We start from the raw sequence: 27,415 nt of genomic DNA, 5'->3' as shown, positions 1-27,415 counted from the left end.
GGAAACTGTGATACGTTGTATTTTTCAGGGTTCTTCGATGGACAGAAAGCTCAGAAGAACAGCATTCATTTAAAATAGAAATCTTTTCCAACATTATAAATGTCTTTACTGTCACTTTTGATCAATTTAATGCATCCTTGATCAACAAAAGTATGAATTTCTTTAAAAACTATATATTATTTAACTTGTGTAGTTATGTATATTTCCTAGAAATGTTAATATTTTATTGTAAATATTTTAAATGTTATTTATTTTTAGTTTATTTAAAAATATATATAATCAGCAATCTGGAAATTATACACCTATAATGCATAAATTCAGAAACATTTGCAGGAAAACAATGGCAGACAATGCAAGTCATCACTGATTGGTTTGCAATTTTCAGTACTTTCAAATCATGAACGCATACAATGCAATGCAACATCACAGAAAACCTAATGTTTACATTTACAAGCATAAAAATGGATGCAAAAGATCAACCAATGTTGAAATTTCAATGTGCACAGATCATATGCATTACATGTTCTGATTGTGTATAGTATGCATTTTTCAGTTTTGGATTTAGTCAGTCACTCCCCAACACTGTCGGTCCCACATGAATGCTCTTTCACAGTCAGCAGCTCTAAATCACGTAGGAGTGATGTATTAGGCCCCAATTCCCACAACACACACACACTCAAGTCCTATTCATCTGTGTCCGACTGTCGTCAGGAGGGTTTTGTTGTAGTTGCAGAATGGAGACTGGTGTCATATTTCCATGTGGCAGGACAGACCACAGCTCTGTGTGTGTGAGACAGGAGAGCAAGGTCACCACTGTGTGTGTGTGTGTGAAGGCTACAGTAATGCATATGAATTTTAATCAGCATTACTGCACCAGGCCACACACGAACACAAACTATATTTAGAGGGAAACAGAGGTTATCCATTATGTGTCAGTGTTTCCAGTAATCCATACGTTCCTCCTGAGTCAGGGATCCGAGCACAGCAGAATGAATTCACGTACGACTCAAAGCAGCTGCGCAAGAGCATCTAAAGCTAAAGGCTTTCAGACTCATCTAACATGTCGTTATTGTAAATAAATCCTGTTTGAGCACAACACAACCACAAGAATGAGTCAAAACACCCACAAAAACAGCATGTCTGTGGGCTCTGAGATCAGCAGATAACTCGAACAGATAAACCCCCTGCTGGTCTGGAGATGGTTTACGGTTCAGAATGATTTTCAGCTATTTCCTGTTTTATTTTATTTAGTTATTCCCTAAACAGCAGCGTGATACACAGATGTTTGTGTAAATGGCTGGAGATTTCCCAGCTGCTGGACTGTGTTCCTGAGGGACCTTCACACTGACAGTGACCTGCAGTGATAAATCAAGCGAAAGCCATTCATTTTCAATGAGAGTTGGCGATTTGAAGGGATGTTACTGCGAGAAGTAGCGATTCATTATTTCAATCATTCATTGTATAGAATCTCTGAATGATTTGCTGATGAATCGAACTGATTCAGTTGGATTTGTTGACTGGTTTGTTCGCAGCACTTGACATCCCACTGGAGAAGAAGATTATCAGTATTACTGATGATTTCAGAAGACGTGAAATACTGTTATGATATTTAATGGTGTTTTCATCCTTTTTGAAGCATGCAAGCTCCAGTCGCACAAGTCAAAAATCACAAATAATTTGTTGAATAAGGCAAAGGAAATGACTTTGATTCAGAAGATTGAATGTCATGAAAATTATTTGGTTCCAGTATTTTGAAAGACTGCATTCAACCAAAAAGACAAACCAGGAAGAACAGAAGACTTGGACTATTGTTTGTGAATCTTAAATGTGCCAGTCTCCATTTTAAGAGTCCAAAAGACCAACCGATGGATTACTTAAAATGTCTTTTTTGTGTCATACGGGTTTAGAACAACATGGCCTTTTTGGGTGAACTGTCCCTTTAAGTTGAGCAAAACGTTTATGCAAATGAGCAGTGATGTAATGCAGATATCTGATACATTGCTATATGTCGATGATGTTGCCTCAAGTCTCATTTAAAATGAACAACTCCGGTTTGTATGTAGATGCAAATCAACTTCAGTGTGAACAACCCATATACTGAACAACACTAATAATTCTGAATGATCTATATAACTATATTTCATAATTCAAGAGTAAAGCAGAGATTTTGTATGATTTCTGAGGCAGTAACACATGTAGAAGAGCTCTAGTGCTCGTCTCAGGAGGTGTAGTTGTGTTTGCTCATAAACGCAGCTGCTCCGGCATGTCCACACCTGATTTATTAGTCAACACACCTGCATTAGAGCACTTCCTCCCACACACACACACACACACACACACACACACACAACAGAGTTAGCTAAAATAATGTGTATTTAAGTGTACATTTATGTATTCACCCAAAAGTGATTTACAATGCATTATAAGTTTATTTATAATCAAAGCCATAGCATTTAAACATACAGAAAAGATGAAGGAGGAAGAGTTGTGAGGTTGCTGTTACACACAGATTTTCATTGAACACAAAAGGCTGATGCAGACAAAAACACAGAGTGCAGTGCCATTATTCACACAGGACCACACACACTTAACATGCCTTCCACGACCTTTACCTTCAACAGAAGCGGTGTGTGTGTGTGTGTGTGTGTGTGTGACTTACTTTATAAAGGCAGGTGGCATGTCTCTCCTCATGATGGCATCCTCGGTGGTCTGAACTGTCTCTTTGCCCACCTGCATTGAACACACACACAGTAAATACATGTATAAACCATACTATACACACACAGCATCATCACACACTCTCAAACATGAGGCTCATCTGAATGGAAATGCACAACAGCATGGCAAGTTTAACTTCCAGAATATATGACTTTATTTCTTCGGTGCAACACAAACGGACTTTATTGCATAATTTCCAGAAGATTTTCCATAATAAATTAACAAGCAAGTAAATAAATCAGCTAAACTTGGTAAGTTTGATTCATTTCAATTAAACGGTAAAAAATGTCCTTAAGCAAATCAATTCAGCTCAGATTCAATGATTCGTTTCCGTCATGAAAGTAGCTGCATATCAAACAGTTAGAACTTACTACACTTTTACATTTATTTTTTCTTTATATTGTCCACAATGCACACATTTGCAATGATATTTTAATAAAATGAGCATTTATTGCAACTAAACGGTTGTGAATCTGTATCTTTAACTACACGTCATCATGTAGGCCTAAACAAGTCAATAATTACACTGATTTAAGTCTCTCCAGCAAAGTATAAAATAACAGCTCTCGGTTCATTGGCCGTGTGTTTGGCGTGACCATAATGACCGCTTGGCTCTCATCAGGTCAGCAGGTCCTTTCATTCAGAGTCATTTCCACATTTCCACGTCTGTGAGTCAGTGTTTAACTCCAGATAATCACACGAGCAGGTCTGCTGTCATACACATGACTTCATGTTTGGTTGGTCTCCAGCATCTGCGGGGTGACAATATGGTCTCGCTTAGGAAACTCAAGGCCAAGGTTTCTCCCAAAATTAGCTCACTGATGTGATTTTAACATGATGCAACTAAACCAAGTCATTTTCAGCATTTACCTGCAGTACTCAAGTATTCAAGTTTATTTCTGCAATGTGATGTGAAATAAGTCCTGTTTCACATCTGTGTGTTATTCTGGTCTCTAGACAAGGCTCAGGTCCCTTTTTCAGTGTAAATCAACTGCACAATTTGAGCAATCGTTTCTGTCTGTAGCACAAATGAAGTTTGATCCTAAAAGAGCTTTATTCAAATCGTTAATATAAGCAAGAGTAATACCACTAATAAGCATAACTCCATTCAATCATAGGCTTCATGTTCAGACGAATCGGATGACATCGAATCAGAGAACATTCCACTGTTTTTCCACTCGCTCTCTGCGTTTCGTCACAAAAGAGAGCAGTGTGTTCTTCTATACGAGCTGCACAGCTAAAATAGAAACGGTGACAGGTGCCTGGCAGTTCACACCACTCACATACCAGCCGTTTGTGTTTAAAACACTCTCACACACACACACAAATGCTACTGTCAGGTTACAGCGTTCCTATCAGACAGGTAAGAACAGGTTTAGCCAAATCCTACACTGCTTTAAAGGGGACCCATTATGCAAAAATCACTTTTATAAGGTGTTTGAACACAGTTGTGTGACCGCAGTGTGTGAAAACAACCAACCTATAATGTTAAAATTCCACTCACTCATTTTTTAATAAAACCAATAAATCATGAACAGTCTCTCAGAACGAGACTCTGTTCACGTCACTGAGGGGAAAAAGTCCTGCCCGTCTGTGACGCTCTCAGCCCTATTAGCATAAACACAGCCCTGAGTGAGAAGCTGCGGTCCGCTATTACTGGAGATATATACAATATCAGCGCCAAAGAGGCTTTACAAGTGTTGTGTTGATGCACTAATGAACATAGGAGTCTCCATAATCTCCCCTCATCTGAGCCGAGGACACTGTGGTTAAATTTCATTTTCGAAGGAAATATCCCAGAAAAAATCGGTAACGTCCCCTATATGTTTAGGAATTATTACCAACGCTTCGTGCACGAATGTCAGCTCCAGACAGAGTAAGTGTCACGCGTTTGTTTTCCAAATTGCGTTTCTGAAAGAGCTTCTTGGCACTCTGTAAGGCTTATTGCTAAAGCTATCATTGTCTCTTGTGTGTTTTCACTGATGCTGATTTCAAATGCTATCAGAATGATCGTGAATAAGAATGTGGTAGTTAAAAGTTGCATATCAAAGCAATGTGAGTCGATCGCTTGAAGTTGTCGAGCTCATAATCAGAAGTGGCACTTATAAAGTTTGTGATAGCATGAGACCAGCTATGTTGTTATTTTTATCCCGCCGTGCTCCTCGTCTGTGTAATTCATAAATGCAAATTTATCTCGCATTTAAAGCAACACACTCAAAACAGCGCGTTTTGGCTCACACCCTAAAAGTGGCAATTTTAACAAGCTATAAAAGTTTATCTGTGGGGTATATTGAGCTAAAACTTCACATATACGCTCTGGGGACATCAGAGACTTATTTTACATCTTGTAAAAAGGGGCACAATAGGTCCCCTTTAAAGGGATAGTCCCCCAAAAATGAAAGTGTTGCCTTTCAATCTTTCACTATTTTCTGTGAAACACAAAAAGAGATTTGTTGAATAAATTCCAGAATGTATTTCATAATACAGTCATAAAGTAAAAACATTCATTAATTCAAATACAATAAAATATTGTAAATAATTAAAATAAACTAGGCTTAATTAAAATAAATTAAAATAATTCAAATGTATAAAAATGTATTAATTAAAATAAAGTCTTTTAGAGTGGCTAAAAGGACCTACGCTAAAAAGCTGGAAGATCGGTTCACTTCCAATGACTCCTCTTCAGTGTGGAAAGGCCTGAAAGCCATCACCAAGTACAGGACACCCTCCCCCAGCACTGAGGTGAATCAAAAACTTACTGAAGACCTGAATGAGTTTTATTGTAGATTTGAAAGCCCCCACACCTGTTCTGACCATCTCTCTACACAACCGTTAACACCTCCAGCAACCCCCCTCTCCTGTACTTCAGATCAGTGAAGAAGATGTGCGGCAGGTCTTCAGAAAGCACAAGAGAAGGAAGGCACCAGGCCCAGACGGTGTGACACCAGCCTGTCTGAAAACCTGCGCTGACCAGCTGGCCCCCATCTTCACACAGATCTTCAATAGATCTCCAGAGTTGTGTGAAGTCCCTTCCTGCTTCAAACGCTCCACCCCGTCCCAAAGAAACCCAATATAACAGGACTTAATGACTACAGATCTGTGGCTCTAACGTCTGTCGTCATGAAGTCATTTGAAAAACTGGTTCTGGCTTATCTGAAGGACATCACTGGACCCTTACTGAACCAGTCATGCAGTCATCATGACGACAGACGTAAAAACATCCCCTTTTGTTTTCCACTGAAGAAAGTCAAATGGGTTTGCCCCCCCCCCCCATTATGCAATAACCTTATATTTATTTGCTACCACCTCCATCCTAGCACATCCCTGCATCTACTTCTATTCTATTCCATTCAATCATCTATAGCACAACTGTACATACAATCATTTTTCAAATTATTTTTCTTTTTCAATTTTTTGTTTATTTATATTTACATGTGTATTTTTTAATTCTCATCTCATTTTTATTGTCTGTGTGTCATTGTTGTCTCTGTGAACTGGAAGGTTATGACAATAAAACAAATTCCTTGTATGCGCAGCAAGCATACTTGGCTCTTTCTGATTCTGATTCTAAATGTAAAAAACATTAAAATAAACAAAAAGTTGTAATTAAACTTAAAATATATATATATATATATATTGTTTTATTACATAATTAAAAATATATTATAATTAATTTAAATAAATGTAAATAATTAAAATAAACAACAAATATTTAAAATAATTGACATTAATTGAAATAAATCTAAAATAATTCCAAAGAACTAAAATTCATTAAAATTAATTAATTCAAATTAAAATAAAAGTCATTTAAAATAATTCAACTAAAAATAAAACAAAAATAATTTAGAAGAATTCAATATAAATTAATAAAAAATTTAAATAATAAAAATTAATTAAAATAAATACAAATGCAGAAATTTAAATGAATGAATTCTACATGACTTCCACTATATTCCAAGTCTAATAAAGTCAACTAAACAAAATTTAAAATAGTTCTTTCCTAAAATATTCCCCTTTAGTGAAGCTCATAAATCTTGTTCAATTCCAAAATGATTTCATGTCCATTATTTCAAGCATTATTTGAAATCGTTTATTCTTTTCATTGATGTCGAATCCAACACAACACATCTGAATTGAGATAAAGTGAATCATTTCCAGTGAATAGCACTTAAATTTGACTCAGTTCTTCCTAATATAGCAATCGCATGACTTCAGGAGACTCAAAATATAGTGCATCATTTTTGGAACTCAACAGCCTCATTACGACAGTAAAAACATCCCCTTTTGTTTTCCACTGAAGAAAGTCATACGGGTTTGGATCGTCATGAGGGGGAGTAAATGAAGACAGACTGAACTGTTACTTGAAGGCCTCAAACATCTTGCAGTACTGAAGAACAGTTGTGCCGCTGTAGATTTGGAGAAGCATTCACGCTGAAACCTCACTTAATGAGGAAGTCACTTCCCGTAACTGTCTTTATAAAGCTGTCAGCTTCGCACACACTCACTCACAGCAGCAGATAAAAGACTTCATGCGGAGCCATGAACACTGACGGTCCAGCGGTGGAAATGCAAGGACAGTCTGCTAGCGTCCGGCTAACAGACGGCTCTTTGTATGCGTTTCTCAATGCTCTACACACACTTCGAAGAGCCCTCAGAGCTGAAGAGCTCAAACACACACAGCTCCTGTGCTCGACTCTATTGAATAAGACAATCATCCACAACCATCTTATTTTAAAATGTATTTATTATAGAACCGAATACCATAAAAATACTTGCATTTGGAGTAAAAAGAAACTCTATCATGGTGGAAATTGCAGAAACACCACTTTGATTAGATTAGATTTGATTAGATTGCTCAGCAATGGATGCTCTGCAGTGAATGGGTGCCGTCAGAATGAGAGTCCAAACAGCTGATAAAAACACCACAATAATCCACACCACTCCAGTCCATCAGTTAACATCTCCAAATCTGATGAAGAAACAAACTCATCAGATGGCCTGAGGGGGAGTAGATTTTCAGCTCATTTTCATTTTTGCCTGAAAAATTCCTTTAAGTTTTTATTGCAACATATATAAAATGCATGCATGCAAGTAAGTACGCGATGCAATGCTTTACAGAAGTCTGTTCTTTTGCAACAATTTCCACTTTCAGGATAACAAACCTCTCTAGGATTATAAATACTTTTTGTGACATGTCTTCTACAGAATCATATATCGTCTGTTTTATAGTTATATATAAGTCAATGTCTGTTGCACTCTATGACATTGTAAAGCATGTGTATCATATCAGGACGTAGTTGTCAAGAAATCAAGGCACTTCACACAAACAAGAAGTCAATCTTTAACTGGACCTTGAGTTATCCTGTCACCAATCCAACCATTTCAGTCTCAACAGGTTCGTAAACCTTTTTAATTAACCTCATAAACCACAGCCATCCTCACTAACCATAACATAATCCAGTTCTCTCCGCACACAAAAGTAATAAAATATCTGGCACCCAAAGAACGCAGCAGCACTCTGTGATTGATATGAAAACTGTTCTGCATGAATGAAGCTCTGCTCTCGTTTCCAAACTTGACTTTCTTCTAAAGAGTTATTTAGACATTATCTCAGCGTGTCATTAAACTGCTTTCCCCGGCTACAGGCGGATGATAAACGTTCCCTTCTGTGAATGGAAAGAGAGACTGCATATCTGTCCGGTCCGAGACACATAAACAACAACAGACTCACAGGAGGAGCAGTTTAGTGAGTAAAAACCCTCTCTTCTCTCTCAGCTCTGGAACATTATAATCCTGAGACCGGACACACTGAGAGCAGCTCCATCCCTTCCTCAGATCACTTCAAACACAATCTACAGAACGCAAAGGCTTCCAGAATACATTCAGAAAGCTCCAGGATGACTATTTGAAGTCCTATAACAAAAATGGGCAAATAAATAAAGCAAAAAATGCATTCCTCAAATTTGAACTTTAAGTAATGGCTAAATTTTGGACATCTTGAAACTAGATTATCTAGAAACTAAGGCCCCATGAAAGCTCTTTTTTTTTTTTTTTTTCAATTTCAGTTTTTATTTAATTTTTTTTATTTCTGGATTCTGTTTTAACAATTAAATTAAACATTATTAATCAAAAGACATGTCTAATGAGTTTTAATTTTTTTTATTATATATTTTTTCTCAAATGCATTTTTTCTCTGTTTTTCTGCCCATTTTTCTTGATTCTGTTTTAACAGTTAAATTACATTTTATTAATCAAAAAGCATGTCTAATTTATTCAAATTTATACAATCTAACAACAATTGATTAAAAGTTGAACAAAAATGACATTTTAGAGCCTGTGAAATCCAATTTTCTGGATCCTGTTTTAAGTTAAATTAAGTTTTATAAATCAAAAGGCATGTCTAAAGAATTTAAGCTTATACAAACTAATAATTTAAACTTATACAATTTATTAAGTTTAACACAATGTCATTTTTAGGGCCTTCTGAAATACATTTTTTAAATCTATTTTATTTACTTCCTATTTTCCCCCCATATTCTGTTTGTTTGAGGTTTATTTATTTATTTTGAATTTAAATTTTTCTGGATTCCGTTTTTTTTTTTTTTCATTTAAATTTGAATTCTGTCTGAAAATACATTTTATTAATCAAAAATCCTGTTTAATTAACTAAAGTCGTGAAACGTATACGATTTAAAATTATATTTTTAGGGACCTATGAAATCTTTTCCAGAATCTGTGTTTTGTGCTTTAATATTTCTGGATTCTGTTTTAATGATTTAATCTAATTGAAATAATAAAAAAGCCTGATTTGTGGTATCTTTCATGTCCGTAGATGAATGCAGCTTCTGTTTAAGGAAATGAGATGCGTTGAGTCATGTAAGTGGTGTGGTTGAGCTGAGGCTGAGCTGATGCTGTGAAAGATCACATTTCAGTCTAAAGCAACTTCCGGCAGAAGCTTTCTAGAAAGAGAATCATAGATCTCCACTGTGATTAAACCGCTGATCTTCCATCTGGAAGTCCATGTTTTAGGGCTGGAACAAGTGCAAATGAAAAGATAAATAAACACAGCTCCCTTCTCCTTTGGTGCCCGTGTAAAAAATCCAGATAAAATTCTTTCTTCTAAAAGAAATCTCCTAAAATAAGAACTGAAGGAGTTCATGAGCTTCAGCAGCAGAAGTGTTGCCTAATACAGCCGTATTTCTCTCACTTCTGATAACAAACGCTTCTCTTGTAGTATAGGGAGGAGGTTTTTTCCCGTGCGATCTTGAGAAATGTTCAGCCAGCGTTTGACCCTTCAGCCTCTAAAGAAGACACGGAGCCGCACATTCCCAGCACTGACCACAAAATATGAGCTGTTACACAAAACAACAATGTGAGAACATCAGTTTTAGATCGGTGACATGGGAGGCATCCTAAACTCACTGACTTCTGATTTCAAGACAAAAAGATTTTAGAATCTAGAGATGGCAACGCAAGAGAAATTCATTCATAATTAATTTTATATTTTAAAAACTAATTGCAAAATATATATATTCTAACATTTAAAAATTGTATACTTTTTAAACTATTTGATTTTAAACCATTTTATATAATATACTATTTTAAATTCATGTTTTAAACAATTACATTTATTAAATGTACAGATTTGATTATTCTACTCAGACGGGTAAAAAAGAAATTAACGTAATATTTGTGAGTAATTGCAAAATATATTTTAAATAAATATAAATATTTTATATTAATATTATATAAATATAAATTAGTTTTATCACATAATTACTGTTTAAATAATTTTTAGATTTTATTTTAAAATAATGTTTTTAAACAATTACATTTTATTATATGTATACAATTTTTATTTTATTATTGTACTTATATGATTAAAAATAATTAATGTTATATTTATAAAATAATAATTGCACAACAATTAATTAAATTTTATTTTAATGTTTAAAACGATAAATATTATATATTTACTATTTAAAACATTTTTGTTTTAAAGTAATTTGAAATAATATAATTAATATTTTAAATTACTTTTTTTTAATATGTATACATTTTAATTTTTTTATTGTTGACTTAAAAATGAATACTGATGTTTATTTTTTATTCAATTTAATTAGCAGCCTCATGTTCTCATTTCACAGAAAAGCAGGATAAAATTGCATGATTAAGTGAGTCTGATGCTCTGTCTGAGGAGACTCTCTGTATTCTGTCCTGGAGAGACACTATGAATAATTCACTAGAGTTCATTCAGGTTCAAAACATCATTTCTATTAAGCACCCTGAGCTCTGATATCCCATCTCAGCTAAAGCAGGAAATCCTCTGCGACTGTCTCTGAAACACGCCCCCAAAATAACACCAAACACCACTAACAAACCAAATTACACATAAATAAATAGAGGAAGAAAAATAAAGCAAAGAGGAAGGAAGATGAGAAATATACGAAATAAGACAGGAACCGTTGAAACACGAGGAATAAAGCTTTAATATACTATATTGAGCCTCATGCTGTAAAGCGCTCAGAAAATCTCAGATTAATCTGAGATGAAGACGAGTGACATTAGAAAGCACAGCGGCGTGAGATATTTGAGAAAATAACATCCTGTAAAGCTGCACAGACAGGAAGTGTTTAACAGGGTGGGGTCACATTTACACATGCATTGCAGTCATATTGAGACACCTTTAGATGCCTAATCATGACCTAATCTAACTCTCAGTTTCTCAGCTTCAGTAGATATTAAGTTACTGTGACACAGACTCAAGTCAGATTCAAAGGAAGAAAAACCCCTGTCCGTGTTATTTCAGGAGTCTCAAGTTAACCCTGGACAACTGCTAAGAATAACTGAAGAGCAGGAGTGTGTGTTGATGAATTTACAGGCTTCTGAAGGTTTTGTTTCTGTTTTAGATAACCTCACACACAAGCCAGCAGACAGCTGATAGAAGCACTTCTGCAGAATCTCTCCAGGACAGACTTCCCTTCCTCTGTTTAAACACACAGTATACTGAGAGACTGACAGCAGATCAGATCTGTCATAATGTGGAAACCACGCTCACAAATTAACTAGGGCAACTGAAAAGCAACAAAAATTATATATTCAAATAATTATAGATATATAATTTATTATATTTTAAATATATTATTTTATATAAATACTATAAATACAAAAATGCTTATACTACCATTTAATTTTTAAATAAATTATTTAAATTATTATTTTAAAATAATTTATTAAACAATTACATTTTATGCATACATTTAAATTGTATTATCGTTCTTATGGATAAAAATAATTAATGTACTATTTGTAAATATAATTGCATATCAATTAATTAATTTTAATATTTTAAAATATTAATATTATACATTTACTTTTTAAAACATTTTTATTAAAATCATTTTAAATGTAATATTTCAAATTAATGTATTATATATGTAATATATATATACATATATAAACAAAAATGTAAAATATAATTAATAATTGTTTACATGTATAAAAATGAAAATAAGAATAAAAGAAAAACAGACATGATTGGCTGTATACAGTATAGAACTGTATCATCTAGTGTTTATTGTGTTGTGATATCTTGTGCATTATTTACAGATACATTTGCATATGCAAATTGTACTTAAATTTGCAGGATGTATTCTCACTTAAATTAATTGATGAATTGAAATCTTTGACATAAATGGACAAACTGTATTTTTTGGATTTGAAAAACATTAGCTAATGTAAAAAAGCCCTTGAAATCAATTCTAAGGGGAATTATTATCCTTTATGAAGTTTTGTGGTTGGGACTGTAGAGGTTAAAGGATCATGTGGTTTGATGTGGATGCCTCATATCAATATCTCTCTGAACCGCTGTAGACTCTGTGGTTAGATGCTGGGGAGAAGAATCAAAAAAGACCCTACATGAAAGAATGTGGGTTCAAGCCACACAACACTAAAGTAAAGTTTCCAAGCAGGGGTCACAACAATGCCATGTAAGAACCAGCTTTGGTTCCCCAGAGAACCTTCCAGCGAACACTTCTTAAACCCTTTTTGTCTTGATGCATCAATCATTTTAATGAAGATTGTCCACTATGAAGAGCCTCCAAGATTCCATGATGTTAAAACTTCTTCAGATACCAGTAAAAACCTTTCTGTTTAAGAATGAATCACTGATTCGTGAACTTTCATTGTGTAACCTTGAGCAAGACAGCTCACCTCATGTTCCTGAAGGGGACTGGACATGCAATGTTAGCATAAATCCTGAGCTAAACGACTAGTTTGACTCAGACATCAGATGCATTGAATGGCATGTCGTGGCACAGCGGTGTTTCAGCGAGCAGGGCGGAATCCAAGAGGAAAAGGCGGAACTCGGTTTGGATCAAAGCCAGAGAACTTCAGGAAACTTTCGCGGTTACATTAACATCAAACAGCGATACTTTACATCCACCCTGAGAGTTATACACGTGCATTCACGCTTAAAAACGAGAGTAAAACCCCGGACTCTTACCCGGACAAGGTTGCTGACAGCTGCCTGCACGGCGGCTACGGGAGCGGTGAGATCCGGGATGGCTTTCCCGTCCACCTCTCCCTCCTCATGCATGATGACCAGATGAGAGATCTGCTGGGCCACCGGCTCCAGGATACTCTCTATCGTCTTCGTGTGAAAAACCGGCATGATGAGCTCTTAAGAGATCACAAACTCTCTTTCCAAGTGTGTATCCAGACTCCCCTCTCAGAGACTACCCCACTCAAGAACACACTAACTCTCCTTCATGCAACACACTAACTCTCTCGTGGGAAGCGACTCGTCTCGCGAATGAATCGCTCGTTGGAGTCGGTTCTTTCCAGTTCGCAAAATGATTCACTCGCGCTTCACGAGTCAACAACTCACTGAATTTGACATTTATTCACTAAAACTAATCTATTGGGTAACACTTTACAATAAGTTGTCATTTGTTAACATTAGTTAATGTATTAAGTAACATGAACAATCAATGAACAATGGATTTATTACAGTATTAATCTTAGTTAATGAAAATAAAGTTGTTCACAGTGCATTAACTAATGTTAACAAACACAACTTGTGATTTTAATAATGCATTAGTAAATGCTGAAATTAACATGAACTGCACCCTCAGTTGATGTTTTTAAATCTCGTGTGAAAACTTACTTGTTTTCTATGGCTTTTAATGATTGACTTCTGGAAGATGTAAATTGCTTTAATTAGTTTTTCTGTTATTATTGGTTTTTGTTTGTACTATTCTTGTTTTGTCGTGTTGCTGTACAGTCCTTTGGTCTACTTTGTAGTGGAAATAGCTCCAAGTAAAGCAGACTTGAGACTGGTTCATGTTTACTAATGTTGTTAACAAATTAACCTTATTGTAAAGTGTTACCAACTACTGTGTGTGTGTGTGTGTGTGTGTGTGTTTTGTTACCAGTCATTTTAAATAGTAAATAATCCAACTGTAATAATATCTTTTTAATGTCACTAGAAACTATTCATGAGATTCTAAAGTCAGATAAACTTTGTCAGCATTTACAATATTACCAAAGCACAATATTTAAAGTATTAGGTTTACTATAAAAAAAAACTATACCATACTAGCAGGCCTACTTAACATTCTAGTACATTTTACATTTTATCCAAAGCGACTTACAAATGATGACAACAGAAGCAATCAAAATCAACAAAAGAGCAAAGATATGCAAGTCCTATGATCAGTCTCAGCAGTAGGCCTATACATAGCAAGGTTTAGCTTATATGTGTGTGTGGGGGGGGGGGGGACTTGAACCTGAATACACAGAGACTCATGGGGACTCGTGTCACGGTGGGGACCTAAATGTGTGTGTGTGTTTAGTGTGTGTGTGTGAGAGAGAGAGAGAGAGTGTGTGTGTGTGTGTCTGTGTGTGTGTGAGAGAGAGAGAGTGTATCTGTGTGTGTGTGTGTGTGTGTGTGTGAGAGAGTGTGTCTGTGTGTGTGTGTGTGTGTGTGTGTGTGTGTGAGAGAGAGAGAGAGTGTGTCTGTCTGTGTGTGTGTGTGTGTGTGTCTGTGTGTGTGTGAGAGAGAGAGAGTGTGTGTGTCTGTCTGTCTGTGTGTGTGTGTGTGTGTGTGTGTGTGTGTGTGTGTGTGTGAGAGAGAGAGTGTGTCTGTGTGTGTGTAAAATAGTAGGTAAATAGTAGCCTATTTAGTTGTCTAAAAATTTATTTATTACACAGGCCACACAATTCTTTGCTATTAATCACTATTGCAACTATTCTACTGTAACATTTTTTTGTGTCAATGAACTCTAAGTTTATCTACATAAACATTTACTCTCTCTTTGAACTGACTCGCTGAAATGATCCGTTCGAAAGAATCGATTCGCGGCTTCCCACATCACACTCAACCTAATCCTCCCCGATGACGCAAACTCTCCGTCCACCAATCAGAAAGCAAGCGCCGAAGCGCCCGTGAATGCGATTGGTTCGCGCAAACCTCATTCTTCCTGATTGGCTCCGCCCATAACCTTTGTAGCGTTTGCTAGAGACTCGAGTTCTTCCCAAATTACGTAATACATTCTCATGCCCTAAAAAGGAAACGTGATTCTGTTCTGGATGATGACTTCTGAGTGCCAGGGGGCACCAAAGCGGTCTGCTGGGTCTGAATATTGCCCAGCACTGTTTAGAATCTGTTTGAGGCCTTGTGTGGAGCTATTTACATCTTTATTTGCAACAAGATCAGTATAGGCTAATGGAACAATACAATATAATTAATTAATTTACAATGTGTAGGGTTTCATAAGCTGAAAAAAAAATACATAGGCATATTTATTCACTGATTAATCTGATAAAAACAGTGTAAAATATAACTATAATTATAAAATTATGAATACTTTTTGCTATGTATATTCTTTATATTTTTGTTTGTCATGGCATTGACATAACATTTGGGACAGCTGCTGCTTTAAAGTTTTAACATGAATTAAACATTATTTACTGATTAAAAAAAAAAAATGTTGAAACCCTTGAAAACTTAAATGCATTAATGCATGACATGTTCTAGGTGGATGAAAACAAATGTGATATCATTATATAATTTTGTTCATGTTGCTCATTCCATATTCATAATCATAAGAGCAGGTTGCAGCCTTCATCTGATCATACTGAAATAGCAATAACAGGATCTCAAGCTGTTCATCAGACATCTCAAACAGCCCAAGAATTTGCCCAGAGACCCTCAACAGGATGCATGACCGAATATGGAAGAGTCTGAAAAGAAAGAATTGAGGAAGTCAGTTTGGAGTTTAATTCCCATATGGAATTGGGTATATATATATTGGGTCTGAAGTAGGCCTAATTGATGTGGCATGTTGACTATTTTTTGCAGCAACCCAAGCAGTCAAATTCCTTGTAAGTGTAACTGTGCCAATAAAAACTCAAGGTGTCATATAATGGATGATTCTGTGAAACAGATCTCTATTTTTAGAATTTATATCACACGTTCTGTTATTTCCGTAGTTTAGCAGCCTAAATATTTTTAGCATTTGTCAGTATTGCCATGTGTCGTCGTTTTAATGTATCATCTTTTCCAATATTGTTCATATACCACACTCCAGCAGTTAGGCCTACAGTTACCTTGAGCACACAAACCAGTCTTCATACTAATGTCATCAGCAGGAGGAAGTATGAAGAGTGTGTGAGATGAAGAGTGGACAACATCAGTATGTACTTCAGTGTCTTTAGTCTGCCATCCAGTGGATGAATAAGAAACTGTAGCGGCTCTCAGAAAAACAGATAGGCCTACTTTAACATACAAAAGCTAAAATGTACATCTTTGTTCCTTATTTACCCCTAAATGGAATATGTTAGTACCTTAAAGATACATATTAGTGTCTTCTGAAAGGGTACTGTCCCAGTGACAGGTTTGTACCTTGAGATAATTATGCTCTTTATTACAGCTGATATTTTAATATTGTTCAGTGTTGCATTAATGACATTGTTTTTGTGAGTGATGTCAGTGCTTTAAACTCCATCTGTGACCTCTGCTGACCCTGTGACATCATCACCTCAGATTCTGTAACTATGGTGACGGTGCACTGGATTCACACACACAGCTGCTACAATGATCCGGACTTAGTCATGACATTTCACACACATTTTCTTCCATTGTTACAATATGATAGTATATAATAGCTGATAGTGAGTGAGTATCTGTGTAAACTGCAGCGATTATATGAACAAATTATGTGTGTTTTTGACTGTTCATGGAGTGTATATACTACTCAAGGAGATTAAACATGCAGCGGCATGTCATATGTGCTAATAAAACACAAAGAAAATCTTCTGATTAAATGCACAGACTGTCAAATCTTCATAGAATACATTTATTAATATTCAGATACCAAAACAGGCTAAAACTTTAAACAAGTGGGTCAAAACTTTATTACATTATAGTTTCAGTTGCTTTAAAGTTCCAGTAAAATAAAGCTACTTTATATGCATCTACTGTAAGTGTATATATATATATATATATATACATACAAACACACACACATTAATACAAATACATATTGTACACAATATTTACTCAGAATGCACACAATAGTTAAAAACAGAATTTGTTTATTGGCCTAATAATTGGCTTTTATCATTGACATAAAATAAATAGTTACACAACAATATAAAATTATACAACAATATAAAAACAGGAACGAAAAGAAAATGGACTATACATTTCAATACCAATGCAAAACAGAACTTTTATAAACATTTTCCACACAGAAAGTCCTTTGAGCTGCTATTATATCTCTTGGCAATAGAATGGAATGTAAGAATGATGGACATATTAATGAGTAACTGAACAGAAATCAGTTTGAACACGACTCGTTTGCCTCGTTTGTTCATGTTCTGTATGTTGGTCTGTGAGGGCAGGTGAGCTCCTGTTCTCAGCTGAGCGACGACAGGCCGCTTTTCTCCAGGATCCAGCGGTGGTAGTTGCTGACTTTGGCATAAACTCCAGGACGGAAGGGTCTGGAGCATCCCTCTCCCCAGCTCACCACACCGAACAGAAACACACGCTCACGGACGCGACACACCAGCGGCCCGCCAGAGTCACCCTGAAACAACCCAGAAGAACAGACGCATCAACCTGACAGGCTTTTCTTGCTTCTTAGTGATAAAAATGTGCAATAATTTTACATGTGGCCTGTAAAAAAAGGGCACAATGTACTGTATTAATATAAATGAATTTTCTGTATAGATTTTTTTACAGGTGTTTTATCTGTATTTGAATAGTTTGAAATGTTCATAAAATTAATGGATAATGTCCCAGCATTTATTTATGTGTGTGTGTGTATACTGTATATATATATATATATATATATACAGTCTTTTCCCAAACATTGTGATATGTGTGAAGTTTAAAACCCTGATTTCTGATTTAGATTTTTCTACAAATGAACATTCAATAAATGTAAAAAGATAAAAATAAAGAAAAAAATTTGAAAAATGCAAATAATATCAACAAAATAATCATAAAAATAAATAAATACATATATTTTAATAACATAATGATACAGACTAGGTAACAGATCTTAAATCATTTAAAGAAATAGTTATAAATTAAGATTTCAATGGGTAGGGATGCCATATTTTGCCATATTAAGTTTATGTAAGACACAGCTAAATGTTAATTGGTAATTAATATAAGCTTATAATTTTGTTCAGTGAATTCAATACCAAATATTATGTTAAAATTATTGATTTATTGTTTGAAAACATCAGTCTGGTGGGGCACATTAGTGGCAGTACAGACATTTTCTGATTTTGAAACTAGTTACTTTTCATGCATTTCACGTATTGGATTTATGCCTTAATTTCTTTAGAAAAATAATGAGACACCAAATTGTACTCTATCAGTATCTGCTAAATGAAAAAATCTAAATTTGTACCCAATTTGTAGAGCCATGCCATGCATTTTATATATGTGTATATTTAATATTCCAGCACATCTATAAGGGTCATTGTTGTTAAATAAGTAGTTTCTGGCTCACCTTACACGAGTCCGCGCTCCAGTCGGGACTCCCGGCACACAGCATGTTGTCTGTGATCATGTTGCCGTAATATGCTTTACTCGAACACAAATCCTGTGACAGCAGGTTGACATTTGCTTCTCTGAGATACTGAGAGTAATACCACAACCCTACAACACACACACACACACACACACACACACACACACACGATGAATGAACCCTTCTTTAGTGCAAACAGAACAAACACAGTCAAGACTCTCAGCTGATGTACCTTCTTGCTCTCTGCCGTATCCAGTGACCTCACAGGACGTCCCGTCGCTGAGTGACTGATGTGCCTCAGGGATGCAGACTGTCTTGACTGCACTGGACTCTTTAGCACAGCGACCGTCAGGACTGTGAATCTTCAACAGCGCTGAACACACAGCAGTCAATCTGATGTTAATCACAGTCTGATGTGAAATGCATTTTACTGCATTACACGTCTCATAAAGCTAAACTCATAAAGCTACTTTGAGACCAGAATATGTTGTGTCTTGGATGCTTCTTTACTAGCTTAACCAGCCAAACTTTACATGTCAGCCAGCTTCACCAGTCACTAAACCAGTCTGGACTAGCATAAACTGGTCTTTTCAGAAGGTTGATCCTCAGAAATGTGTTTACGGTGGCTCACCGAACAGAAAGTTCTTTTCAAAGTGAATGAATGCGTGGGGTTAAGTCAGTCAGTATTACCGATGTCGTTGTTGAAGTTGCCGTCTGCGTTGTCGAAGTGTTCATGGATGAAGAGCTTAGAAACACTGAACTCTTGCTCTCTCTGAACATCTGTCTCATTGATGGCGTTCTTCCCCAGAAATACTGACAGTTTATTGAGTTTAGTCTGAGTGCTGAAAACAAACGAGAAGAGAGAAATGTGTAAAGATATTTCAAAAAACACCTCAATCCCATTTTATTCATTAATTTTATCCAGCTGCATTTTTAATGAAGGGCCTATTAAAGAAACAAGGTAATGAAAGAAAAAAAAGCATTGCCTTTGCTGGCAAAACCAAACAGTTTCTCGGCAGAACACATGTTTTGCCATTGAAACTGAATTATCAAACCCATCTCATATTTTTTCCATCATGTTCCCCAGGGAAAAGTTTGTGAGTGAACGCAGAGGTTTGTGAATGAACGTAAAAACATAGAAAGAAAGAGAGACAGAGAGATTTTATTTCATTGTCATCACAAGAACATAAGCATTCCACTGAAAAACTTTGCCTTCACTCGCAAAAATTTATTGGGAATGAAAAAATTTGCAAGCGAACGCAAAAGCACTGATTTTTCCATTACCAGAGCTTTTGCGTTCCCCGAGAAACACTTTTTTCTCATAAACCTTTTGTGAGTGAACACAAAACGCAAGATTTCTCTGTGGAACGCAACGTTTGATGCAAAAGTCAGAAATCTTCCCTACCATGAACCGAGAAAGTTTTCGTTCCCTCGAGACTTAACGTTTGCAAAGTTTCTTGGGGGTAAGGCAAAAGTCTTGTGAGGGAATGCAAAGTCACTGAAATATAACGATTATTCCTGCACCAGAATTTTTGCATTAACATTTTGTGTTTTAGAGTGCAAAAGTTCGCTCACAAAATTCGAAGTTCAAAGGAACGCAAAAATTGTAGACGTAAAACGTAAAATTGTCTGACACTATCTATCTATCTATCTATCTATCTATCTATCTATCTATCTATCTATCTATCTATCTATCTGTCTGTCTGTCTGTCTATCTATCTTCATAGCAACACTCTAGCAACCACCCAAACTAACCTAGCAACTACCCTGAGTACCCTAGCAACTGCATAGTAACACCCTAGCAACCACCCCAGGTACCATAGCAACCGCATAGCAACACCCTAACATCCACCCCGGGTACATTAGCAACCGCATAGCACCACCTTAGCAACCACCCCGGGTACCCTAGCAACCGCATAGCAACACCTTAGCAACCTTTATCTATCAAACTTTAAGCTTTTAAAACTACTTTAAACTTCAAACTATTTCAGACTGAAAACCGTCAAACTTTAAACTTTTAAAACTTTACAAACTTAAACTTTTTAAACTTCTTAAACTTGTTTTAAACTTTTCAAACTTTTTAAAACTTTCTGGTCCGGCTTTCTCAAGGCAACTTAAAGTTTGTCTCGACAAACATTTTTTATCTAGTTATTATTTATTTATTTGTTTATTAATTGATTTTAAGTTGTGATGGGCACTTTCGAAGCACTGCTTTGTGAACAGTTTTTCGGAGTGTGTATCAAACTGCCAAAGTCACGTGATTTCAGTAAACGTTTGGTCGTTACTGTTTCGAAATTTCTGTTTTTTGGGGGCAATCTCTGTAAACCTGTGAATCAAGTGCCCCCCTGTGGCGAACCATTGAACCAGCGGCTATGGTTTTTACCTGTTTACCAGTTTCATCAATTTGTAGACATTTTTAACAAGACATTTGTGTGAATAAAAGGATGAGAAGTAGTTCAAGGTGGGGTAAGCGATTTCTGGAAGCCAATGTTAACATTTGAAATCACCAAAACAAGCACGCCCCTACCCCAAAAGGGTCTCGCGCCTATTTTGATAGCTCCGCCCCACACATAGGTACAGCAATGATTTTCAACAGTCACTTTGTCGCGTGCAGTGTAGACACCTTCTTTCGTTCCGCAGACGTTTTCCTCTTTTGTTTTTTATCCGGCTTCTCTATCTTTCTGTCACCGCTTGGCTCGGCTATTATCCGTCATGTGCACTGATGAGCGCTTTCTCCTCGCATCATGAGTAGACACGCCCCTTACTGCTGATTGGCTACAAGTTTGTTTTGGTACTCGGCCCCGACTCGTTTTCTAAAGCGTTTTTGAAAAAATGCATACCCCACCTTTAATAGTCTCTTACTGCCATCTATATAGAGGCTGTCCACAAAACAAATAAAACAAATTAATATAAAATATTTTTAAAAACACCTATTGTGCATCCAATTCATATTTAACGGTATTTTATTATTTTTATTGCATTTTATGTATTATACTTTCAATAAAAGATTTGTTTTTTAAAAGCTGTTTTTATGCATGTTTTAGCGCGAGTTTTTGTTGCATTTACACACTTTGACCAGCAGGCATCACTAGTATGTGGTGTTCGAGCGCTTCCAAACAGTTGGAAAAGGTTCGTTTCTCCCAGCACTAATTTTAAGTTTCACAGAGGAATGCAAAATTTTGCGCGCAAATGCGAAAGCATTGAAATATATTTTGTCCTCCCAACTTGCGTTCAGAAAAAATGCAAAGTTTCTCGGGGGAATGCATTGACATATCTGTACTTTCTTCTCATCTGTCCGGTTTGTTTTGTGCACTGACCCGTCAGGGAAGCAGTGTGCGGCCGTGAGGACCCAGCAGGGTGAGATGAGACTCCCGCCGCAGGTGAACGTTCTCCCGCGTGAGCTCCTGCTGAATACCGCCGCCATCCAGGGGTGGCGCTCCACTGCGCTCAAAGCCCCGCCCACTACCTTCATGCTCCGCTCCTCCCTCTGGCCACACTGCCATCCTATTAGACGAAAAGACAGCCCAACCTGTCAATCAAACCGCAGCAAATACAGCCAGATGCGCATCAATGATCTCACCTGACTGAGCGCCTTTCAGACCACCAGGATCAAACCATTTCATATATCAGATATTTACAGATATTTAGTAATAATACAGTGAAAAGGTCGGAATCAGACCTTGATCTTTTGCACAGCGTGGAATATCACAGTCTTCTTTTATGATCCTAAACGCGGCCCGTACGTAACACCAGGGTCTGCGGCTGTAGTCTGGGTTTCTGTGGGTGATGATGGAACACGTTTGTTTGTTATGATGGATGTATGATGGAAAACACTCAGAAATGGCATTAAAGAGCACCTGAATGGCTCAGGATTCACAGGCTCAGACAGGTGCGCAAGGTGTGTTTGTGAATATGTTTTTGCAGGAGATCTTCACGTCTGGGCTTGAGAATAAAGGGGAGTGAAATCCTGCCAAAAACATGTCTAGATCATATTTCACCCCAAAATGAAAAGTATACTGTAATCTCACTATACTGTAATATACTGTATGAAGTGTGCTGATATTTGTTGTGCTCTATTTAATTCATGTTAAATAATAAAAAGGTAATTGTATATTGATTTTAAAAGTAGTGATTTATCTAATAATCCAAAAAGGTTTATCTTCTTTATTAAATAGAATAATTAGTAATTGTAAAACAGTATTGATTTATTTTAATACAAAATGTAAATTAATGTAATTTAATAAACAGGGTAAATGTGTTTAATTGTCATTAAAATAATAACAAAATGAAAAAATCTTAATCATCTAAAAAAGCTTAATTAATAATAATCTTCATGCACAACTTTATAAAATAAAATAATTATTTAAAATTTACTGTAAAAATTAAATATTGCATGTTTATATGTATATATTATTTAAACTGTAAAGTATGATATTTGTTGTACTCTTTCTAAATTATATAGTTTTCATAAGAAAGTTATGTTAAGTTGTTAAATGTGTTAAATTTTCATTAAATACTGTCAGATTTTTTTTTTTTTATGATAATAATAATAATAATTCCAAACATTGGACTAATAATATTCCTTATAATAAGGCTTAATTTTATGCAAAACATAAATCTAATTTTAAATTTAAGTTTAATTTAAAATATAAAATATTTTATTTTAAAATTTGAATATAAAAAAGTTTTTAATTAAATGTAATATATATTATTTATTTTATCTATGAATTATGCCAAAGACGTGTTCTTGGCACCTTTCGTGAGATTTGCTCATAAACTGAGCTCCATAACATTACACCAGTTTTCTTGTTCCATTCATATCCAAGCCTTCAGCACAAATGCATGTTGATTTAGTATTTAGTCAGTTTTTCAGTTAATCTACGGTCTCCAGGGAACTCCTAGTAAGGGGTTACCGGTCAGGTCTGGACCGCAGGCTCTGTTTGTTCTTATTCTAGTGTGTGTAGAGTCAGCTGAAGCTCTTCAGTCAGTGGAACTCACCTGCAGTGGTTGTGTCGTCCCGGGACAAGATTCTTGGGATAGACTCCGATTTCACGCACACTCTCGGAATCCCATTCCAGACATTCCCGCCCACTCTCTGATTTAGACATGGGCCCTCTGTAGTGCAGACCGATCCCGTCAAAGCAGGAGATGGATTCATCTGCCACAAAACATCACAATGAATATGAATGCATGCAAACAGCAGTTAATGGTAATAAACACACACGAGTGATATGCACCTCTTTCACAGCTGGAGCCGCTGAAGCCGTCAGGACAGACACAGAGCATGTGACGACCCGACGGAGACAAGACAGACGTCCCTCCATTCAGACACGAAACATCTGCAGGAACACAAACAATCATAATAAACATCATAAAACAGTAACTGATTACATGCAATAATCAGATTACAAAAAATGGTTACACTTTATTTTAAGGTGTCCTTGTTACGGTGCAATTATACTGAGTAATATTAATTACCTACATGTACTTACTATGATTACAGATAGGATTAGGGTTTGGCTTAGGGTTACTTGCATGTAATTATGCATCATTTACTGTTATTATAATAGTATGCAACATGTATAATGAACACCTTAAAATAAAGTGTTATCCAAAAATGAAGTACTTGTAATTAGATTATATTACATCTTAAAATACTTGTATCAGTTTTTTATTAATTACATGTTTATGTATTATGCACACAATAACAATAAATGATTAATAATCTATTCATAATTCGCATGTTCTGACGTTGGTTGAAGGTCAAATGGCATGCACATAAATTATTTAACCTTTTTTGGTAAGTGCTTTATTTTGACTGTTTTAAAATGATTTATTTTAATTAATTATTTGCTTTTCATTAAACTCACAAACTCCCTGTAATTTCTTCATGAACCCAGGAAACCTTGACGTAATGCACTTCATGTTGTTAATCACAATGAATAGAATATATTTTCTTTCCCTTTATATTTTTATGTCAATATGGTACAAACTTTTCTTATTTAAATGAATGTGATAAAGAAGTTAGATCTAAAAGTAGTCAGGTTATATTGCCTAAAATGTGTAATGTAATGGATTCTTGTCATGTAATTTGGAATCAGTATTTGCAAGTAATCTGCTGGAAAATAAAGACTGCAGACAAAATTCATGTACCTGATTTCTCATGTAAAGTGCTGGGAAAGAGTCGGCGCTGGGCTCTCTGGAGGAACAAACAAACACACACACACACAAAAGTTGTTATTCCCCGTCTAGCATTAAAAGCATTTGTGAAAATATATACTTGTGAAGCACACTTACACAAACTGCGAGAGCTGCTAAAGCTAGAATCAAACTCAGTAGGCCAAACCCAGCCATTTCTGCTGCTTCTTTGGATGTTGAAACCTGTAAGAAGTGATTTGATTAACCCTCGATTTGTGTTCAAAAACTGGCTCAACTTCTATTTTGAGGGTTCAATTCACCCACATTGGTTTCAACGCAATCAGCCAAAAATTACTACTATGAAAAATGCTATTTATGCGAAAGCAGAGCTTAAAAAATATACACGAGAAATTTAATAATCCCCTTATGTTTTTTATTTTGTTATTTCTATTGTGTTGGGGATCAATTTGACCCACATGTACTTATGTTCAAATTTAGCTGCACAGACACGAAATATTACAAAAAAAAGTGTTTTTTCTACTTGTAGTAAGGTGCAAATAACCGCAAGTATTAACAGCAATATTTGTGCTTAGTATTGTTTTTTGTATTTTTTTTTTTGTACACCTATGTGAGGATAAAATGGCTTTTTCACACTAATTTTCAGTGCTGAAATAGTATATATATGTTTTAGTTTCTGTGAATTGCATAAAGAAACCAGTCTCAATTTCAAGTAAACTTTAAATCTTACATTTCATAAGTTCTGTAGCAAAATTTGTTCAACCTTTCCAAAACACATGTATGTGTTGAATCTTTGCACATTCATTAGCCTAAATGAGAAACTTAAGAGAAGAGTTTGAAAACTGAGTGTCACATTGACCAACACAACAGAAAAGCACACAAAAGGCAAGACTTTCTTTACAAGTTCACAACCGAGAATCTGTATATGACTGTAAAGAAACGTGACTTTTCCTGGATTCAGACCAGGACCAGACAGAACAGGCCCGGAGCGGAGATTAAAACTCTGAGATCCACACCCACAGGACCAGAAATATCACAGAGGAGATGTTTATAATATTTTTCCTAGACACAGTTGAGATGTTTCTCCTAAGAATAAGACTCCATAATCTCACATGCATCTCTTCAAGAGTTTCAGAGGAGATCTCAAAATGAATTGACCAATATCTGCAAAATCAGAGATCTCAGCATGAACTCAAACTATTCCAAGAGCAAATGATCTTTGCTTTGAAATGGGGTTTCCACAATTTAATAAATGAATTTAATAAAACATAAAATATTTTTTTATTTTAAAGATTCAAATTTTCTGGAATTAAGAAACAAAAATGTTGTCATGCTGGAGAACATCACTGTCACAGCTTGAGCTCATCTCATCATTTGCAGTACACAGATTATTGTCACTATGAATATTGTTCAGAGACATGCATAATAAACTCTGTTATCAGCAGTAAGAGCCCAACTCACCTGTGTGTTCAGATCAGATCAGGTCTGGTGTGTGTGCTTCTGCATCCCGCTGCTGGCTTTAAACCCTCCCATACAGAGGCTGCTTTGCTGTGATTGGCTGCAGGAGCAGACAGACTCGTGTTGGGGGAGTTTGTGTGTTGCTGAATTGAAACTAGATCAGTGAATCACCATAATGATTCAAATTAACTTCAATTCCTTCATCCTGGAATTCTCTTGATGCTCTTTTCCTCTTTTTCTGTCCAGCACAGTTTGAACCATTCTTTTAACCCTCTTAATTTCTTATGTCTCTAAATGACCAACATCTTTTAGTGTAATTGTACAAATGTCCAGCTTCATCTTGTGCTTCACGTGTCTTTTTGCTGTCAAATCTTGACTGGTTTTTATCAAGTAAACATCAGAATAACTGTAGTAATATTTCCAGATGAACACTTGCTGGACTGAAGCAGCTCGGCTTTACTTGATTCTCCATAAATCCTTTTTTTTTTTAGAAAAAATGAGTCTCAAATCTGATCATCAGGATCTTTTGAGGAGCGTTTGTTTCCAGAAGCTTTACTTTCACTGTTCCTCAGCGGAGGAATGATCTTCACAAGCCTCTAAAACATCTCACAATCTTCATCATTGGATTGCATTGCATTATATGTTTGGATCATTTCAATCTCAATTTACTAAACATATTATTGGAGATATAGAGCGATGACTGATATTTATATCATTTTATGTAAGTTTCTGCTATGCTGTTATAAACAGCTCATTGATTTACATTACAAGCATCATAAATTAATCTCTTTTGGGCCATATAAATATCAGCATGTGCACCAAATTGCATATTTTTGCTCAGTTTGAGTCTCTGAATTAAACTAACCTCTATATTCTCACTATATCAGACTATTTGAGTCATAAAAGCCTGATGGATCACATATGATACGCAAGAATATTTTGTCTAACAAACTGTTCCATTTCAAAACACAAGATTTTTCAGACTATTACGTCATATGTGAGGGTTTAGAGGGTTAATCTCAGACCACAAACGA

General features: G+C 35.7%; 2 protein-coding genes across 2 annotated transcripts in view; both read right to left on the bottom strand.

The window, feature by feature from the left end:
* Positions 1–13,533, bottom strand: part of LOC306857564 (vinculin-like) — a 36,562-nt gene extending 23,029 nt beyond the window's left edge. The window contains exons 1-2 of the mRNA XM_079397559.1: positions 13,223–13,533; positions 2,660–2,730 (exon numbers count right to left, since the gene is read on the bottom strand). Coding sequence (XP_079253685.1) covers positions 2,660–2,730; positions 13,223–13,390 — 239 coding nt within the window. The 5' untranslated portion in view covers positions 13,391–13,533. The remainder of the gene's footprint in view (positions 1–2,659; positions 2,731–13,222) is intronic.
* A 3,533-nt stretch (positions 13,534–17,066) lies between these two features.
* Positions 17,067–26,419, bottom strand: LOC306857570 (urokinase-type plasminogen activator-like). The gene is made up of 11 exons (XM_079397571.1): positions 26,385–26,419; positions 25,065–25,148; positions 24,921–24,966; positions 24,005–24,106; positions 23,766–23,925; positions 22,447–22,544; positions 22,085–22,271; positions 19,458–19,609; positions 19,000–19,140; positions 18,747–18,895; positions 17,067–17,810 (listed from the first exon to the last, which is right to left on the bottom strand). The coding sequence occupies exons 2-11, from the start codon at positions 25,119–25,121 to the stop codon at positions 17,640–17,642; spliced, it is 1,263 nt and encodes a 420-aa protein (XP_079253697.1). The 5' UTR covers positions 25,122–25,148; positions 26,385–26,419; the 3' UTR covers positions 17,067–17,639.
* Positions 26,420–27,415: the final 996 nt, after the last annotated feature.

This window comes from Barbus barbus (genome assembly GCF_936440315.1).
Source record: "Barbus barbus genome assembly, chromosome: 38".
Taxonomy (NCBI): domain Eukaryota; kingdom Metazoa; phylum Chordata; class Actinopteri; order Cypriniformes; family Cyprinidae; genus Barbus; species Barbus barbus.
The sequence above is the reverse complement of the archived record's forward strand: the minus strand, read 5'-3'. Positions and strand labels throughout refer to the sequence as shown.